Here is a 16,837-nt window from a genome sequence, read left to right as displayed (position 1 = left end):
TCTGAGACTAGTGTGGTGGTAAAAGGTACTCCCACACACACACGTAAGCTGCATTCTCTACCAAACCTCTGAGATGCCTCCCTCCTCATGTGAATTGCTGAAAGTGCCCTTGTAAGAAAACACTGGCAGCAAGCTGAATGAACCCTGAGTGGCAACAGGAAGAAGACTCGGTCAGGAACCTGTGGCCCACTAAACCACATTGTTTATATTCACTGAACGATAGTATAGCTTGCATGCCAACCAGTAGGAAGGGATAAATATTGAGAAGGCCACCCAGAGGGATTTATCTAAAACACTCCAACATTTTACACTGTCTCTATCTTCTCCTCTCTCTTGTCTCTGAAATATAGTAGCCAAAGGTATGTAAGCTTTTGCTCAAGACTCCTCAGCAAGTTGCCAATGCTTTGCTGGGAGCCTGATGTACACCGAGATGTTTGCATGCTTAATAAATTTATGCTGTAGCTTCAAATTGATTTGGATGTTTTAAGTGAGCCAGGTTTTGGCCACAACACTAGTGATCTAGGCCTCTTGAACCCAGGACTAAAGCAGATGAGCTAGAAGCAAAGACCTGCACCAAACTGCAGATTTCCCTTCTGGAACAGCCAGCCCAATGTCTTCCACCCATCTTAACCCCCTCTAACTGGCACTGTGGGAATTTGCTCCTCAGCATCCACACACCCCTGAGGCTTCCCAGAACCTCTCATACTGTCTCAAATAGAGCTTCCATTCAATATATCACTTGAAGCAATCAACTGCTATCATAGTCATATACCACCCCCATCACTTTACCAAATGTACACTGAAGATTTTCCCCCTCAGTACGCTAGTCTCACTATGGCCCTCTGATGAAGGAGGGCCGATATTCTGTTTTAAAGCACGGCCTTATTCCTGCCCTCCCTGCCTCTCATATAGAACTGCAACTCTATTCATGTTGCCCTTCTCGGCCAGTCTTTGAGCAGCCACGGATAACCGGCACAGTAGCTGCCCACAGGGACTCATTTGTAGTACTTGTGTCTCCTTCCAACTCAACAGTCCCTGCCGTCAGGTCTTCCCTCTGGTCTCTTCATTCCAGGCACATCGGTTCCTGGATCTCTTATTTGTCTTCTTATTTGTCCCACTGTTTGTTCTTCTCTCTCTCTCCCCTTTTCCAACTGCTCAGTCTTTAAGGGCATTTGCCATATCAGAGATTTGTGCCCAGGGGCTGTAACACCACCACCACCACCACCAACAGCAACAACAACCAAGGATCTCCACCCCTTTTTCTACCTTGCACAGGCACCTCTATTCAGGGTGATACAGCTCACTCTTTCTTGTGTGTTTGGATCATCTTCTGGTTTCTTTGGAGGAACCACTGTTTATTCTCCTGCTGCTTCCATTCCAATCCAAGACCACAAATGTTGCAATCTGCCAGCATCCATTTCTTCCACTCTCCAGTTCCACCTAACCACCATCCCCAAAATTTCCCTAGCCTGCACACTTCAAAAACAATGGTCTCTACTGCAACCACCCCTTACCTATTCCAGAAGTTACAAAACTGGACTTCAAAATAGAATCCCTGCACTCTACTGTGAGCCTGCTTGATGTGCAGCAAAAACACAACCACCCTGCAGCTTTAAGCTGAAATGCACATGGTGTTTTTACAAAAGAGAAGGAAACAAGAAACAGCATTCTCTTTCTCCCAGTGTGTGCTCGTCTCTCCATTTGATATCTGTTCCAGGTGTGTGAGGATTACAGTGCACTCAGCAAATAGGGACCTTCTATGAGGAGTGGCCACTGCTAAGCATAGAATGAACGCTTGCTTGTACAGAACCCATGCCCATATTATGCCCATATTTTATTTCTCAGACTGCTTTAATATGTACATTCAGTTTATACGTGTCAGATTGCATAGCTCTCAGAGCTAGAAGTCCAATTTTTGCTTCTTTTCAATAAATCAGTTTAGGAAATGGCTGGTACTCAGGGATGTCAACAATCAGAGTATTCCTGCCCCAAAGTCATCATTTAAAGGCTGTGCCGATTGATATTGAAGATCTTGACACAGTGATCTGCCCCGCAGCTCACCAGCTGCAGCCACTTGCTGCTCTCTGTTGTGTCCTGCCCTGCTCTGCCCACGCGCTTCCTCCACTGCAGTTGTTTGACAGCAAGGGTATGGCTTTGGCTGCAACGAAGACAGAAGCTATTAGTAGAAGGAAACTCAACTCATCTCTCATAATCACAAAATGTCAAACTCAGCTGGACTTTGTCAATTCAAAACATCAGCATTTATCTAATTAACGTGTTCCTTTGCAGCGCTGCCAGAATGGAAAAACTAAACTTGTCACTGCCTGTAGGTATTAAAGATGCCAGAACTATTATCAGTGCAAGTGACATTTCTTCACTTCATCCCATTAATAATTCAAGCAGCAATCTACTTATTTTCACTGCAATTTCAGGCCAAGCATCAATATTGAGAATGATACTGCTACCCAGGAAGCTAAGAATCATACTGGAAAGTTCCAAAGGAAGAGTCAGACTATCAGCAGCTTGAGGTGAGCGCCCAATTCAAATGCAATGCTAAACTATGTGCCCTTCCTCTCCTCCTTCACAGGTTACCTGATCCTTTTCTCCATGGTTTTCATTAATCATAGTTTGCCATTATGTCTACTTTGGCAGCCTGTAGATTTTACCTTGCTCTCAACCACTGCTTATAAATGTATTTTTAAAACATAGCTTCAGATTGTGTCCTGAAGGCAAGCTGCCCCCATGCAACTCATCCAAATGTCACTACAAATAATGATCAAAATCTGGAGGGGGTCTACACACCACAACCTTCTAGGGGTTCTCCCAATGGGCAAAAGATCATGAGACAAAGTTGGAAAATAAAAATGACAGTAACCAGAAAGCTGTATGAAAAAATGTAACCAACAATTTCATTCTGAAATTCCCCATATGTTTGAGGCACACACATGATCTCCCTTGAAGAAAACCAATTAAAAGCAAGTATTAGATTTAGTTCAGTCTTGTCCAAGTAGCTAAATATATCCCAGAATTAGGTAGCTAGAATGAAAAAACTGTAACTTTGTACTTACAGAATGCAGTGCCTATTCAGTAAATTAGATTTGGTATTTATGCAGAGAATTCACATTGTGCCAACTGAACTATGTAAAACCTAGCTATTACTGTATGGAGCATTTATTATTGTATTTTTTATAATAATTATTATTACAATTGTTATTTTACACTGCTGTTCTTCTTGGAGATGCCCAAGTGGACTCAGTGTGATATGGCATGTACGTGAAACTAGGCAAACAACTTGAAGGAGGAACAAGAGGAACAGATGTTCCTGGTATACCAAGTAAGCCATTTGGGCCTACTTAAATGAATGAAAAAGTTAATAGCACAGTGAGAAATTCAAACATTTAAAGTCTCATCAGGCTTTTACAGTCCTGCTGTATAGCTCCAGTTACAACCCAGACCTCAAAAGGCACATAACTTAAAATCCACATGAGAGCCAAACCAAATCTAGATCTATTTTTAATTTGAAGTTTCAAGAATCTGAACATAAATCCAGATTATTAATTCAAATAAGGGTAAGGCTTCAACGAAACCCTGATAAAAAGAATCATGAATATATAAAACCAGCATGTAAGGGAATTTTCCGTATTTGGTGCAGACTACTGAAGTTAGCTAAGAGAAGGGGCTACAATTCAAGAAGCCCCCAGATCCAGTTAAGAGCTCATCTCAGCCATCCTTCTATTGGGCAATCTAAAACTAGTCCCTTGCTCTTCTCTCTCCGCCCCATATCTGTAATACAAGAATTGCATGGAAAGAATACTGACCTATTTTACAGGGTGGCTGAAAGGATTACAGTAAGATAATGTAACATGAGGCACTTTGAATTCCCTACAGTGCTATATAAAGAACAAGTATTATTAATTCTCTCTTTGCCCTTTTCCAGGGCTGAGAAGCACACCAGGGAAAACGGAGGTCATCTGCTGCTGCAGCCTTCAACCTGCTGTGTAGGAATCTGTGATGATAGCCAGTTTGGTAGAAAGGGAAAGAAAACTTTTCCTCTGTGCCACAGAATGTCCCTCTTTCCCATGCTGCACGACTCAAGCTGTTTCTCCTTACTCCTGATAAATGTATGGGCATATGAAGCTGGGTAGATGCATTCCCGCGAATCAACTACAGTTGCAAGTGCAGATATCATAAAGTATGTATGCAATTCAGAGATTACAATCATTACAAAGCTGTGCCTTATTGCTGCATAATTCCTATCAACTTTACCTTAATCACATTCACACACAATTCAGTATTACCATGTGACTAACATTTAAGCAATCCAAACCTGTCCAAAATTAAACTTTTACAATATTAACAATATTACCTCTGAATAAGATCCCCTTTTTAAAAAATGTAAGGGAAACATAAATGGCAAAAAGACCCCCAGAGAAAGGCAAAGGATTCTAGGTGAGCTTGATAAGCCCTTACAAGAAATGGTTCTTGAAACACAACTGGGAAAGGGCCAAGAGCAGCCATACAAAGACCCAGACATGAATTCATTTGGTTGGTTGTCTGAACCTACATCTGTATGGGTTCTGCTACTGGCCCTTTCCTCCTGAGGTCCAAGTGCACCTGAAGAAATCTGAGAACAGGGAGGGGAGAGAAAGGAAGAACAAACAGGGTGATGCTGAGTTGGAAGAGGAGATAAAAAAGATTATGTCCAACTTCACCTTGCTTAACACAAGCCACCTCAATCTATTATTTTGCTTAATGTCCTACTCCTTTACCCTTCCTCCAAGCCTTCTCAGGGACCCCAATCTTTCAGAGAGGCTTTAGAAGGGTACAGAAGGGCTGCAGTGGGTAGAGAATTCATCTTGTGCAAACACACAATATTTGCAATCTTTGTCCCTACAAAAATAGTAATTCAGTAGATGCTCTGTTTATCAATTACATGGCATTAAGGACATTATGGATATTTGTCAGTTTAATTCATCTAACAGCAAGGAAGTTACTGACAGAGGCATTAGCAGAATTTTCTAGGATTCTCTAGGGACTGATAATTTTATTTAAATAGGTATTCATTATAGAATTACTTAACTACATATTTGCATTTTTTGAATGTAACATTAACTTTCTCATTGAAGAATAAGCAATCTGATGCCCTCCACATATTCTGGACCAAATCCCATCACTCTCGGTCAACACGGACAGTGACAAGAGATTGTGGTAACTGCCATTCAAAACCACCAGAAGGCTTCAGAGTGCCTCCCTGTTCTAATCTAATAACAAGGCATCCAGAAAACCGATAAGATCTGCTTATACTACTTATAAACATAACACAAATATAGTAGCTCACCTGTTATCTGTCTCAACACACTTGCACCAGTCAGAAAGTGGCACCCTTTTATCACCTGGCTTCCATTTGTACAAATGAATCTTCCCACATTCTGTCCCAATGGCAATTATGAAGCTACGGAAAAGAAATAGGTCTGTCAGGTGTTAAAGCAAGCATTTTCCTCTGTCATGTATACTTAAGTTTTGAAAGATGTCCCACGTTTTAATCACCACTTCTACTGAAGCAAACTATGCACAAACTATGAGGCAGAAGAGATACTACCAAAGAAACTTCTGCTTCTTTGTGGTAGTCAACTTTGCCCCATGGGAACCTTGTGACTATGGCAGAGTTGGCTTGCACATTCACAAAAGCTGCTATAGCCAGCCAGAGAACAAAACCATCTACCAAAAGGCAAACTTGCTTTCCACTAACACTCTGGTCTTCTCAAATGTCCTCTATTCCGTCAGCTGGTCTTTATCCTTTTCTTTGCTGGGGGGCACCTTTCAAGCAAAGCTCTGGCTACAGTCATCCATTATGTCTATTCTCTACAAATCTCTATGCAGTTTTAGACACACTTTGGAAAAACGATGTTGGAGCTCTTTGTGTCAGGGACAGCAGGGAGCCTGATGGGAGTCAAGGAAGGCATCCAGTGGCACACTGGCATCCACAGGCAACAGGTTATCTATTCTTGAGTTAATGAGCTCAAGTCCCACAGAGAGGTGAACTGGATTCTTAGGAATATATGGTGCATTCCACACATATGCCTTCTTTGCCATACTTTGCAAAGAAGGAATAGTCTATTAATTCCTAGTACGTATGTCCTATAGCAAACCCTGTAGGTAGACGTGATTAAACACAGATAAACCTTGCTAAGTGCACACTTTTTATATGGATATATAGTTAAGGAAAGCATTCCCCGAGATGCTGTAAACTTAAAAAAAGAAAAAATTGAGAAAGAGGAAGGGCTTGGAGCAGTATAAGAAAGATGATCACTGTCAATCTGTTTTTCCTTGGCATAACTCAAACAACAAAGTGTGTTATGTATCATTATCATGTTCAGTCTTCCCTCAGCCCATTTCCAATGTATTGCTTGCCAAATATGATATCATCTTAGATCATGCATTATTTTTAATAAATATTGAGGGAGATGTAGTTTAGCAGCACCTATGAGCCCTCCCAAAAATGTTATTTTGTTAAACCTTAACCTAGATAAAGGGCAGAGGGACAGATGGGATGTAGAAGTTATTGTACAGTTAATCAAATCATTAACTGGTCACACTAAGACTGGTGTGGGCCATCCATTCCCGTCAAAGTCTGCATCACCTCAGGGATAATGGGGTTGGGGTGGGGAAGTGGGTGGCACCACCCATTCTTTCAGATGTTTCTTCTTTTTTTCCAATCTCCTTTTGCTTCAATCTCTTTTGTCACTTCCCAGCAGTTGGTTGTCAGAGCTGTTACAGAGGTTTGGATTTGTCTCCAAAGGGCTTTTAACATTACATCAAAGGTCTCACAAAATTAAATTGAGGGAAACATGACTGTTATCCATCCTGCTCTAAAGAAAGCCCTGCATTTATCTATGGATTATTTTTAGACAGAGGGGAAAAAATCCCCAAACCCTAAAGAGGTACATAACTATTTATATAAAGTTATAATCATGATGGCCTCATCTTCATATCTGTAACATTACATCTAACTGGCATAAATGTGCCCCCTCCAGATTTATGATAGCCCCCCTCTCCTCCTATAGGGCCTAAGGATACAACAGATTATATGCCATTTAACCATTATGACCTGAGAAAGCAAGGTAAATGAAAAAACTCTAAAGTACAGTGCAACTTGGAGAAGATTTCTGGCTTTATTTTAGGAAGCTGACCAATATGGAATACTCTTACTCAATGTGCGAACAAATGACTTCTCCAAGAATACAAGAGGTACATACCTCCCATCAGAAGCAAGTGTATGACTAGCACTAATTGCAGTGACTGAATCACCAACATCCAAGACTGGTGAACAAGGCTGGATTGGGCCCAAGTCCTTATCTTTATTCTCTTCTGCTAAACATTTACCCCAGATCATGACCTGATTGAAGTACAAAAGTCAGTCACATTGAAAATGGAACATTACAAAGCTTATATATATATACCGCCACCATAAAGTAAATAGAGAGAAATTAACCATTGTCCCCAAAAGAAAGAGGGGTTTGCATGAGCCCAGAATCTTAAAATCCTATTTTTCACATCTATTCCATTCAGCTGAATACACACTGATGGTGAGCCCTCCAAAGGACATGAAACTGTATACGCTGTTCAGTGCTACTATTCACCCTGGTCCTTAAGATAAACAGGGTATAATTCCATATAAACAGCAACAGTGACAGCAGTTATAATAAACTAATAATTCATATACATCACCAAGTTATATAAAAACATCATACATGAGACATTGGTATAACTCAATACTGAGCAAATGCTGAACAAATGTCTTTCTATTTAGCCATATAATGCCGAGTTTCATAAATCCACTTGTCTGCTTCAAGCACAATTCCTTTTCATCCACCCAGAGGAACTTTTCACTGCCTTTCTGCTAAACCTCTGACACGGCTTGCGCTTTTCTCAAAAGACTAGCATGAAAGCAAATGCCCCAGCCTACCTCAATTTTTTGCAGAGGAAATGAAGAAAGGGAGATCAACAGCAACTACAATTAACAGCCTGTTAGCAAGCTAAGCCAAAATCTGTCAATCCCTCTGTATCTGAACCATCACTTAGAAAGAATATACTGCAGTAATAGTTTTGGTTAAAACTGTCTCGTGTTAACCAAAGATACTGTGGCATAGGTTTTGTGAGCAACAGTATCAGACAAGGAGGGAATACATCCATTTTTGTGTGGCTGGCTGGGGAATTCTGGGAGTTGAAGTCCACACATCTTGAAGTTGCCAAGGTTGAGAAACACTGCCTTAGATCTTTCTAAAAAATTATGCATGGTTCAAAGCAATCAAAAGGTTGTCCATTCCTGGTATCTCCTGGCCCATACTGGTAGAATTGTTACAGCTTAACATGACTACCCTGTGGGTATTTGTTCAAATAGTTAAATGGAGTGAAAGACAGCCAAAGGACATAAAGAAAGAAGTCACAGAAAGCAAGCAAGAGATGTGTCTGACTATAGTTACTTTATTTACAGTATGTTTATTGGTGTATCTTCTTCAAAACCAAATATAATTTTAAACATGTTCAAAGGCAACAGCTGTAATAGATTTTAAACTATTTACAGACAAAACACTGGCTTACTTATTAGCCATTTTGCCTTGTAAAAATGCTTTTGAGGATTTCCTGGGGAAATCAAGTAAAGAGAAAGTAAAAACCACTCCAAGTTGTTCACTCTCAGCTATTCTTACATGTTGACATGAAGTGCATCATGAGAATCCTAAAGCAAAACAAGAGGAAAAGCAACCTAAAGGCAGTCTTTGAAATGCATTACCTTTTTGTCTCTGCTTCCAGTAATAAAATAATTGCTATCTGGGGTCCAGTCACAAGTCCAAATGATACGACTGTGCACAGCAATGTTCTTCTCTGTATAAGCAAAGAGGCTGAAAGCTGGTTCTGTAATGACAGATCAACAGAGAATACCCTTTCTTATTGCAGCAAACAGACAACCTTCCAGAAAATCACATTGCATCAAAAATAATGAGAGGTTATCAGAAATCTAAAGTTGGGGTGCCCTCCCATATCCTCCTGTGCTTCAAATGACAGGGCACCTCCCTTTGCAATGATGTAGAAGCTTCCAGGTGTTGATGCACTTATATCAGAATATTTTAAAATTATGCAGCCTCGGAAAATAGATCTTGCCAGCATAAAAATATTTACTCCCATCTGGGCACTGCTGATATATTCAGTTCAGATTGCTCTCATAACTCCCCTAAGGAAACCTTGTGAGAAGATAAGGATAAACTATGAGACAAGCCGGACAAAGTTTGAAAACCAAGGCAAGAAAGTTTTGGGTCAGACCATCACAAGCTAGAAGTTTGTTCCTTGGTTGGAAAGAGGCCAAAGCCACTTCAAGCCTAGAGAAAGCAGACATTTGCAATTATAGACATACAGAGAGAGAGAGACAGAGACAGAGACAGAGAAAGTGTCTCACACACTCATATACTTTTTTGCTCTCTTCTCAAGTACGGATTTTATTTCCATATTTCCACATCTTCTTGAGTAAGGACTTTATTCCATATTTTAGAGGAGGACGTCCTGCTCAGGAGCCTACTGCTGGAAGCGGGTGCATCAGTGTGGTTTCAGAAGCTTTATGAACCCACAGTTCAGAACAACCAGTGCTGTAAACAGTGTTCTTTCAGCCTCTGATACAGCCATATTCTTGATCACTTTTGGCCTCTGGCTTTTGACCCTTATACCAACTCTGCCCCTGCTTTCAGATTAGAGATATTATTTTATGCTTGACCATTCCTTTGAGGTTGGTGGCCAGGCTTAGCCAGGCTTTGCATTCTGTTTTTCTTGCCAGCATATTCTTATTGCTCTGCACTCTTCCTCTGACTGTCCTCATCTCTACTTGTCTCAAAACAAGACAAATTCTTCTTTAGGAGTGCTATTGTTCCTGAAGTTGCACATACTCTACGGATCAATGAAAGCATCATTAAATTCTGCCAAATCCCATGCAATATATTCAGTTCTTTCAGCACATTTATCTACAATTTCTGTCTTCCCTTTAAAGCAGTCAATGTTACAGTGTTATACTTCTGGAACCCAACTCCTTCATAGACATTCTACTCAGAAATCCAGTGATTCATTATGTATGTATATTAGCAAGTATCAGACACCATCCTTCCATCAATGAAGTGGCAGCTGTGTCACTAATGGGGTCAATAAAGTCGTCATTACGTTTAGCAATCGCTCATCATTGTAAGGACATCATTAACATAAAAATACTCTAAGTTTCCATGGTGTCCCTTAATAGTCAAACTACTGCCAGAGCTGATTTCGCCTGGTAATGCAAAATGCAACATTTTAAGGTAGAAATTCTCAAATCTGGTGACACTAATGACTCCTTAAAATGGCCTAGGGGTGAAGAAACAGGGAGACCCATCAGCCACAGAAGTTCACTGGGTAACTTTGAGCCACTCACTCTCTCAACCCAATCTACCTCACAGGGTGGTTGCTTTGGGGAAAAATAGGAGGAGGGAGCACTTTATAAACTGCCTTGAAGAAAGGCAGAATACAAATCAAATCAAATCAAATCAATCAATCAATCAATAATAGAATTTGTGTGATAAATATACCATTTATTTTTAATAATTTTTTAGTCTCTATATCTAATAAAACAATGATACAACCTTATAGTTTTATAAAATAAAATGATTTCATTGGAAATATAAAAAAACTGGGTTTCATTTCATTTATTTAAATTACCCATAGAGCTGCCCATCTCACAACAGTGACTCTGGGTGGCGTACAAAGATTAAAACCACCGTAATAGTATATAACATATGATGCCCTGATTAAAACAACAACACCACTCCCATAAAAAAGAGGAAAATGACCAACAGAGCTCACCTAACATCCTGGCCCAAATGCCTGGGGGAACAGCCAAGTCTTCATGGCTTTATAAAAGGCTAACAGGATTGAACCATGCAGTTCTCAGGGGGATGCTGTTCCACAGGGCAGGTGCAGCCACAGAGAAGGCATGACTCCAGGGTCCAACAAGATAGCATTACTGTATTGGATGGAAGGGACCGGGAGCATACAGTACCCTCCCTGCTAGAACCAATGGGGTGGGCAAAAACAATGGGGGACAGGCGGTCCTGCAAAAGCTTGGTCCTATGCCTTGCAGGGCTTTATAGATCATAACCAGGACCTTGAATTGGGCCCGGAAGCCTACTGGGAGCTAGTGCAGCTTGGGGAGCAGTGGTATGATATAAGCATATCAAGAGAGGCAAAAACTGCCCATTCTGGACCAGCTGCAGCTTCCACATGCTCTTCAAGGGCAGCCCCATGCAGAGGGCACAACAGTGATTCAAACAAGAGGTGACTAAGGCAGGAGTCCCCACGAGCAAGACCTCCTGGTCCAAGAATGGGCGCAATTGGTGCACAAGACAAACTGGTACAAAGCCCCTCCAGCTACAACTGCCACCTGCTCTTCAAGCAGGAGCCGTAAGTCCAGGAGGAGTCCCAAATTACACACCAGCTCTGATTGGGGAGGTGCATTACCAGGCAGAGTTAAGATGGAAAATCTCAAGAGCAGGGGAGGGGGGTGCTAAAACCCACAGCTACTCAGTCTTGCCAGGGCTGAGCTGAAGCCTACTCTCCTCTATCCAAACCCCCACAGCCCCCAGGCACTGGGGGAAAAGTCACCCTCTCATTTCAAGTGGTAACTAAGGCCCGTACCAGAGCCCCAAGAACAACCCCAAGCTCCTTCTGGAACCCAATAGGGTCCATCAGGTGCCCAGGGTGGACTGTTCGAATGAGACAGCCATTCTCATTCATCTACATCAAGAAAAAAAAAAAGAATGTTTCCTTGCCTTAGCTCGGCCTCTTTTAAACTACTTGCAAAACACCAGCAAGCTACACAGTATGATGCTTCGGGCACTCTTCCTCCCAATTCAACTAGACTGAGATAACCATCACAACCCATCTTTCCTCCCCTTTCAGCTGGATGTTCAGTGCTTGTAAATCCTCCCCCTCACTCTTGCAGTTTCTTCCTTACTGCAAGCCATTTGCCTTTCCTCCACTTAATTCCCTCTGCAGGGTGGATGTCAGGTCGTATGGTCAGAGATTTGCATAGAAACCTCATCCACCCCCCCCATGTTTTGACAGGCAAATGTGGTGTGTCAAAACAAAACAAAACTCTTAACCTTCACTGGATTCAATATACTTTTGCATGAAACCTAATTTCTGATGCTGATTCCAACTACCACATATTAAGGAAGGCTTGGGATTTGCAGAATTCAAATTAATATTTCTGCTTTAATAGCCTCGAGCTGATATATTTATTTCCCCATGCATTAATATCAATCAGAGGAAACACTAAAAAACCCCAGATATGGGGATGTATTAGAGCAACAGGTGCATTGCACAGCAGGCTTTTCCAGAGACTGCAACTGCTGGATGAGACCTCAAAGCAAAGCAATGCTACTGTTTCACTTTTAGAGATGGAAGAACAGAACTACTTTGAAGCCTTGAAGCCTCTGTCAAATTAAAACAACCCTTCAACATTTTGCACATCCTAGTGCTCAATTTTTTAGGAACGCCATTCACAAAAAAGAAATGAAATCTTAGGAAGGAACTAAAATATATTCTTTAAGAAGTTTTTTTTAGAACCCTATTCTTAAAACAGTTTAAAAAGCTGCATCAATTTTCGACCAGCAAACTTACCTGATTCTGTTGGGTTGATATGATTAGATTTCCAAAGCGACCAGTTCCTATCTCTTGAAACTGCTAGCAAGAATTTATCATTTGGGGAAAAAGAAATCTGTGTCACTGTCAGATTGTGGAAAGGTAAGCTCTGCAGTTGTTTCCAGGTTGTGGTGCTCCACAAAATAATGGCTGCGTATTCTTTTTTAGAAGCCTGAAAAATGGAAAAAGGCAGTACTGAAAACAAGCAGACACAATCTGGGAAAAGGACCTGAGGCCACAACAGAACTGGAGCTTTCCGAGTGAGTTTAACTATAACTCCCATCAAGAAGGAATGTACCAGGCTGGGGCCAATGGGAGTTGCAGACCAACAACCTGTTGGGTATGAGGTTGTGGAAGGCTACTGCAGTGGCTAAAGAGTTAAGAAAACAGGAAACCCATCTTCTTCTGATTAAAAAACATTCTCTTGGCAAGAATCTTGCCCACACTCCTTTGTTGTTGTTGTTTTAAACTATTTTTATGGAAGTGAATGCATGTTTGTTTATTGTTATGAATGTTTTATGCCTCTTTAATCATTTGACTTTAAGTGGTTTACAAGAACATGTAAGTACCCAATAATATAGCGATCAGAAAAAATGGCACTTTTATATAAACATAAAATCAAAGTATTGTGTATCATCAAACAGCAGAAATTCATCACATACTCAAGTATTTCTACCCACTCTCATCCCTGTCCTCAAAAACACATTGGAAAGGCCATGTTTTTAAAAGCTTTCTGAATATTAAAAAATGAGGGTGGGGTTCTTACATCTACAGAAGGGGAGTTCCTACAAAGAATGCTCACCTCCCAGTCCCCTCTTGTGGTACCTCATGAGGAGTGGGGACTCTCAGCAAGCATCCTCTATGGGCATGCCTGGGGCAGGGGGCCAGATTCTATTTGGAATACACAATCTTGGAGGTAGCCAGGCACCTTGAAGTGTACCTGGAAACAAACTGGCAACCAGAGCAGCTTCTGTAATATTGGTGTTACATGGCAATAGTGGGCTGTCCCAGTTAACATGCAGGCCACTACATTTGCTTCTGGTGGCCTTCACAGGCAATCACACACAGAGCACATTACAGTGTCTGCCTTTGAGGTGACAAGGGCATAGCCAGCACCTTCTACTCTAGAAATGGTTGGACTGGTGCACAGCTAAAACTTCATGAATAACCCCCTAAGTGCAGCTTACATCAGCTATTCCCACAGGAACTGAGAGTCCAGAAGCATCCTTAGACTATCAGTTCCTTCCAGGGGAGCACAACCCCATCCAGAGCTAAAGCTGATATTGTTAAAGAGTCAGTTTTGGAATCCACAGCCACTCCATGCCAGGGTTGAGTCCTGACCTGCTTTTCCCCATCCAGACTTTAACAGCCTCCAGGAACTGAGACAACACTTCTACTGCATCTCCCATAGGACCTGAGTTAGAGATGCATATTGATGATACTGACACCAAACCTCTAAATGATCAGTTCAAGTGGCTTCATGTAGATGTTCAATAAGGTGAAAAAGAGGGTCAAGCCCTGAAGTTTTCCATCTTGGAATGCCTAAGGGCTCGATTTTTCTTCTGTCATGCACACTGACTGGAAAAGCCCCATCAGAAAGAAGATGAATTAAGACAGAACAGTGTTCCTAATTCATAAAACTCATAGGTGGTCCAGAAAGATACTGTGGTTAATGGTATCAAAGGTTGCTGATAGATTAAATAGGATTAGTAGGGGTGCACTCCCCCTCTCTAAGCCTCATCACAGGTCATCAATGACAGCAGTCGATGCAATTTCTGTCCCATGCCTGTATCTGAAACCTAAATGAAAAGGGTCCAGACAATACTTTCCTTCCAGAGCCCTTTGTAGATGGCCACCACCTTCTCAATAACCTTCATCAATAAGTGAAATTATGAAACTGGGCAACAGTTGTCCAATACAACTAGGAGTAGGCAACAACAAGGCATTTCCCCCTCCCATGATGAGGAATTATGATCATGCAGTGTTATCTTCCTGGGAGTCCATACAAACTAGGTGGGAGGTGACTGAATCCCACTGCATGAGACCCACTAGGTAGACCAGGCCAGGAAATCAACTCCACAGGAAGGCTAAAATTACTTTTATTGAGATTGGCTATACTAACAGACTCTTGCAAATCTAATTGTGCAGTACCTCCTTCCCCCTTCAGGGAATTACCAAACTGTCTGCCTGAGTCGCTTCCTCAGTCCCTTTTGCCTAGGTAATGGTTTCTGTATATCTATGTCAAGGTCAACTTCCTTACTCTCTACTCATAGTGGCACTGGTCATCTCCCAAAAGATCTCCACCTTTTCAGGATCAACAGGTTCAAACGCTTTCCAGATAACATGATTAGGCATTACCCCTGACACCTCTTAGGATTCTTTCAAGATGGCTTCTAACTCTGAGCTGATGCAAATAATTTTGTGAATTACTCTGCTATTAATCTGTCATCTGGTCCACCATTCACTAGAAGTGTCCAGGCACATTTGTTTGCTTGTTTATTACATTTGTACTCCGCTGCAAACAAAAATACTTCTGGTATATCATTTATTTTTCCATCCCAATAGTCTGATTAACCTTTTTCCCTCTCTACCCTTGTAACAAGCTGATTAATTTGTAAGGTATATTTTGAAAGAGAAGTATTAAGACTGGAATAATACACATTGTAATGGCACAAACTCTTCTCATTAAGAACTAACTGTAATTCTATGAGCAAAACACCCAACAACAACAACAATACCCTACAAGTGATCTTTGCTCTTTCTATTCTTGAACAGAATACCACTTGCATCAAAATTGTCAGGTCTCCCTTGGCTTTTGGAAATCTCTTCATTTTGCCATGTACACTGTGTACAGCTGATAGAAGATATGTGGAATCATCCATGAAATATTTTTATTTAGGCGGCACTTTTATCACATGACTTAAAAAAAATGTATCTCAGCTTCTTATCTTCACTTTTTTTTAATGAATAATGTTTCAACATGAAATCAGCTGTCTAGGATGCTCATTCTTAACTGCTGGGAGCATCACCATCCAGGGGGCTCTGCTTTTAGACTTGAGGGATTCCTGACACATTTGGACATGTGGGAAGCAGAATGGTAGACAACTACTGGAATATTGTAGGATTCTTCTGTTGTCCCTAAGACCATCCAACATACTGAGTGGCCACATATTTAGCACTTTGGATGTGAATTTCAAAGTTACTGTTTAAAAGTATTTTCTTACCTTACACGCTGAGGCTATCACAGTATTTGCATTATTGCAGGCAACACAAAAAATTTCATAACTATGTCCATATCTAAAATAATAAAGAAATGAGATAGTAAAAGGAAAAGTAATCTCAAGGGGAAGTTTCATACATTATTAATCAATTCAAATGTTTTGAAACTTGTTAATCTTCAACAAAACAATTTACCAGTCAAGGAATCCACTTTTACTATGAAATCCGCATATTTCAGAAGAAACGTGGACATATTGTAGGATGCATACTGTCAGTCCAACAAAGTAGACCAGACCAAGAATCAACTCCAGGAAGGCTAAGACTACTTTTATTGAGATTGGCTCTAATAACAGAATCTTGCAAGTCTGGTTATGCTATGACTCCTCCCTCCTTATACCAAGTGAATTAGGGAAGTGTCTGAGCCACTTAATGCGTATTTTCTACTTGTTTTGGACTTAAGCCATGTTTTTCTCCTCGTTGCTTTAGTAACAGTTCTGGCCTATCTCTGTTAAGGTCATCTTCCTTATTCTCTACACACACCCTCATTTCATGCATGCCTGCTGGGCATCACTATCATCATTCATGAACTGAAGATGTGCCCCAGAATACATCCTATATTAGCTACATTGTAGCATCATAGAATAGTATTATTAATCACATTTCAGAAAGATGTGTTTGCCTTTTCAGATCATATCTTTGAGCAACTGCTTACAACCCTCCAAAGAACTGTGGAGTTCCTTGATCTACTGCTTCGAAAAAAAACACATTAACATGTATTACAGCGAATTAATGAATTCTTCTGTCTGAAGTCAGAACAGTATAGAACTACCGTTACCTATTCTTTTATTTTGTGCTATCTCCCCCCAAGTCTCCTTGGGAATTTTTCTATCATAAAGGGAAAAATTCC

At 40.9% G+C, this 16,837-nt stretch overlaps 1 protein-coding gene across 1 annotated transcript in view; it reads right to left on the bottom strand.

Annotated features, from left to right (window-relative positions):
* Positions 1-819: 819 nt before the first annotated feature.
* Positions 820-16,837, bottom strand: part of ELP2 (elongator acetyltransferase complex subunit 2) — a 54,680-nt gene continuing 38,662 nt past the window's right edge. The window contains exons 17-22 of the mRNA XM_063298739.1: positions 15,936-16,008; positions 12,691-12,883; positions 8,792-8,913; positions 7,257-7,396; positions 5,339-5,452; positions 820-2,158 (exon numbers count right to left, since the gene is read on the bottom strand). Of these exons, the coding sequence (XP_063154809.1) occupies positions 2,002-2,158; positions 5,339-5,452; positions 7,257-7,396; positions 8,792-8,913; positions 12,691-12,883; positions 15,936-16,008 (799 nt within the window). The 3' untranslated portion in view covers positions 820-2,001. The remainder of the gene's footprint in view (positions 2,159-5,338; positions 5,453-7,256; positions 7,397-8,791; positions 8,914-12,690; positions 12,884-15,935; positions 16,009-16,837) is intronic.

Source organism: Candoia aspera, chromosome 3, assembly GCF_035149785.1.
Source record: "Candoia aspera isolate rCanAsp1 chromosome 3, rCanAsp1.hap2, whole genome shotgun sequence".
Taxonomy (NCBI): Eukaryota; Metazoa; Chordata; class Lepidosauria; order Squamata; family Boidae; genus Candoia; species Candoia aspera.
Note: the sequence above shows the minus strand (reverse complement) of the source record. Positions and strands in the feature narration are given on the sequence as shown.